We start from the raw sequence: 3968 nt of genomic DNA on the forward strand, positions 1-3968 counted from the left end.
TAAATAGCAACATTGCTTCTATTTGTTTAACTGTGATATATACGCGGTGAAGAAATATTATTTCCGAGTGTGTGTGTGTGGGTTAATTAATATTAAGCTATATTTAAGCGGTGAACAGATTTATGGGTGAAGGCATGTAATATCGCCGGCTGTAATCAATGTCTATGTTTCTTTTCCCGATTTTGCGGGCGTACAGAACTTTTGGCCATTACGAGTTGACGTGACATATTGCATTGCATGTCATGCTGCGCAAACTGAGAAAATGCATAAATAGCAACATTGCTTCTATTTGTTTAACTGTGATATATACATTGACGTGACATATTGCATTGCATGTCATGCTGCGCAAACTGAGAAAATGCATAAATAGCAACATTGCTTCTATTTGTTTAACTGTGATATATACTCGTTTATTAAGATAAATGAATAACAGTCGAGCATGATTAGTTTTATTCGGTAAACGTCTACATTAACAAGTAATAATAACCATGTAGTTGTCCACAGCAGCGCTTAAAGCATATTGGCACATTAATTGCATCCGTCTATATAGGTCGCATATATATCCGTCTATATAATATAGTATAGTCTGCAGGTAGCAGCAGTGCGTAACACAATGGCACGGTTCGCTATTACTACCATCAAGAGTGAATAATAGAGATCTCTATTATTCTAAATCTCTAGAGATATCTAGATCTCTATTATTCACTCCTGCTACCATGGTACGTACGTCCCATCAGGTCAAAGCCCGTAGTACCTATAATATTTCTCATAAAAAATTGACATTTTAACAATCGAAACTTAACAGAAACGACGCATATTCAAACATTGTGAACGTGACCGTTTTTGCTTCATATATACCAAACATTATTAAAATATTCTCTTACATAAAATGTAGCCACACTACTACTCCAGTACAAATGTTTTCAACGTGATTCTTTTGAACACGTGAAACCTCCACCCTTTTATAGAATAAACGCTTAAAAATCATGTGTATAGGTAATCGAATGTATAATGGTCTCATTTAAATAGAAGCATTGTCATCAGGTATGACATACAGCCACCATAGTGATAAAAATACAGGCACTGATAAAAGGTTACGACACGTACATATTGACCATGCGGCCGGTGTAAGAAAGATCAAGAAGTTATGAAATCATGCGTATAAAATACTATAACTTTTGAAGTGAAGTTACACAAAAGTCGTGACATTTTACACTTATAACGTCATAACTATTAACAATCTTTCTAATAACGGCCCCATAGTTCTTATGCTTACATGATATATCCAAATACATCAATAATCAAATCACAATACATTGATAACAATCCAAGAAAAGCAAACAATTTTGTTTGTTATTGGTTGGTTTTGTTATAGCTTCAATGAACCCTTAGTATACATTGCAACTAATCAATAGAAATTCGACCAAGCTCTAATACTTTGGCTTTTTAACCAGCTGATAGGGGGTCTACAAATTATTGTATAATTTTACCAAATCTTTTACAAAGATTTGTCTTTTTAATCGTAATAATTTTTACAGTGAACTACGTTTATTTTCTGAAACAGTAAATAAATCATAGTACTACTTCCTGTTGAAGGTCATGAAGTCATGAGCTTCACTTATTAATAGATAGAACGTTTTACACTCACTTCGATAGTCATTTCAAACTGCTAGAAAATAAAGAAATGCGCATTTGACTAGCACACATTTTACCCATGACATTGATGTTTTATGTAGACTTTTTATGTTTCAAATGTAGCAAACATAAAATCATACGCGTAAAAAAATACGTAATCATGTTAAAATTAAGGTCCATCTACCGTACAATTTAAATACAGCAATCAACCACCGAAATTCACGTTTGATTATATATACGATTTATATATACTTGCATTGTACCTATTTGCTTATCCAATATTCAAATTATTAACGGAAGGCACTTCAATGTACTTCTAGAGATATTTATGAGATATCAATATTGCTGAATACCAGCGACACTACTGCGATATAATAGCCCTCAGGTCAGTAATACGATTGAAGACCATCAACATATCCCTGTAATAAGGAACTATTGTTGATGATGCGTTAGATGCACCCTTAAAGCATACAGCAGTGCTTGGTTACTATCTCTATCATCATACTGCACAAGGCTGAAACTCTCTTTAAATGATGTGTATCTTTCCAACCATAATTCTAAGTGGCTACAAAACTGGCAATAGAAATCATCCATTAACTGCTTTGTTATTATACCATCCTCCATCATGAGGCGCAGGCAACGCAGTGGGGTTGCGTACTCTGCCAGGAAAAATGCACTTTCTAGCTTGTAAACTGTGCTTTTCCCTACTAGCCGTTGACCTATGCCTTTTGTGCTATCAGGAAAGTGATCCATGTCTTTCTCAGCTACAACTGATTTCTCATCGTCAGATACACAATCGAACGTTTTGCACGTCCTGGGCAACAGCACTAGGAGTTTTCTTACTGGAAAAGAATCGGTGCTGCTTGCCTGCCAGTCCATTTTACTAGCGTCAATTTCTGTATCACCATCGCCTTGGTGAACCCTCTCAGAGTCACTAGTTTCATGAATATCGTGACCACTATCATCATCATCATCGTCATCATCATCGTCTACCTGAACCTCGTGCCGCGTGCTTTGGAAGTTTGTGACAATTTTCTTCAACTCTAGGCCATAATTTTTGAAATACAGGTCTGCCCATCGCTGCGCAAGCAAAATGCCTATAGGCATCCAACTTTGAAATTCCAATTTTAAACTTTTACCAAGCAGTGAAGCGGACACTTTCAGCCACTCCGGTTTTTCATCCTCCAGTTGAAATCCATGTATTTTGTCTTCTCGCCATAGCTTAGTCATTTGCTTCACTGTAGCATCTACAGCATTTGGTTTTTTGTCATCAAATGGAACTAGTACGAAGGGACATTTCATTTCGGAAAACCTCTTGGATAGGATTTGCTGCAGCGTGATATGAAACCAATACAGCTCATTGTTTCTCTGCTCATGATCGGTGTCTGTAAGCTGTAACCCTTTCAAACAGGTGGGATAGTCACAAGGAATGTAGTAGTCTTTGCCACCACCCCTACGTTTATTAAGAGAAACAACATACGGTTTCTCCCGTACACCGCACATGTTCTTCCTTGTTATGAGAACAGTCTTATTCTTTTCAGTGTCCGACCCCAACAGCTTTGTCATTTGCCTATTAGTCTCTTCTGATGATCGACAGCTCTGTGAGTAGAGCAATAAGAGATGTGGCATCACTGTGATACCAGCCATCTCTTTATTGCTCCATGCCTGCAACTTGCTCGATAAGTCATCCTTAATTAAATCCAGTAATCCAGACCAGTGCCAGTACGCCAATGTAATGCCCCATCCAACAACCTTGGTTAGCTAAAGTTATTGAAAAAGGAACACATTTCACTAACGTCCTTCACCATAAAAGACTAGATTGTAAAGCACAATATAAACAATGGAATAATTTAAAAAAGACTACTGTTAGTATATTATATTTCATACGAGTGGTGATTGAAGAGTCTGTATTGCTACAAATAATAAACAAACCAGGGAAGCACTGTCAACATTTATTTGTTCCAAATATTTATCTCAACGCTATCAATTATAGTATTTGCTGCTCATAATTATTAGTTGTTTAAACATTCCAAGATGGCATGTATTATACACTCAAAAATCACACTCCATGTTTAATTACAGCCAATTTGATGTACATTGACTTCTTCTTATTCATAGGTTTATTGTGCATCAACATAAATATTGAATTTAACTCTAAGTAAAACAACTATAGCTACTTCATAGCTGGTTGGAATTTTAAAACAAAAACTGCATCAATGATTATACCATAACTAATATTACTTACAGGAGGTGGATTGAAGTAGAAGTCTTTTTGTAGAGAATTATCACACACTGCCATCTGCTTCCGATATTCGGCTTGGTCCTTCTTTGTA

At 36.1% G+C, this 3968-nt stretch overlaps 1 protein-coding gene across 1 annotated transcript; it reads right to left on the reverse strand.

Annotated features, from left to right (window-relative positions):
* Window positions 1-379: 379 nt before the first annotated feature.
* LOC106813086 lies at window positions 380-3962 on the reverse strand. Its single transcript, XM_014817139.1, has 2 exons — window positions 3881-3962; window positions 380-3396 (listed from the first exon to the last, which is right to left on the reverse strand). The coding sequence occupies exons 1-2, from the start codon at window positions 3932-3934 to the stop codon at window positions 2068-2070; spliced, it is 1383 nt and encodes a 460-aa protein (XP_014672625.1). The 5' UTR covers window positions 3935-3962; the 3' UTR covers window positions 380-2067.
* Window positions 3963-3968: the final 6 nt, after the last annotated feature.

The sequence above is a fragment of the Priapulus caudatus genome, unplaced genomic scaffold, assembly GCF_000485595.1.
Source record: "Priapulus caudatus unplaced genomic scaffold, Priapulus_caudatus-5.0.1 Scaffold724, whole genome shotgun sequence".
Classification (NCBI taxonomy): domain Eukaryota; kingdom Metazoa; phylum Priapulida; class Priapulimorpha; order Priapulimorphida; family Priapulidae; genus Priapulus; species Priapulus caudatus.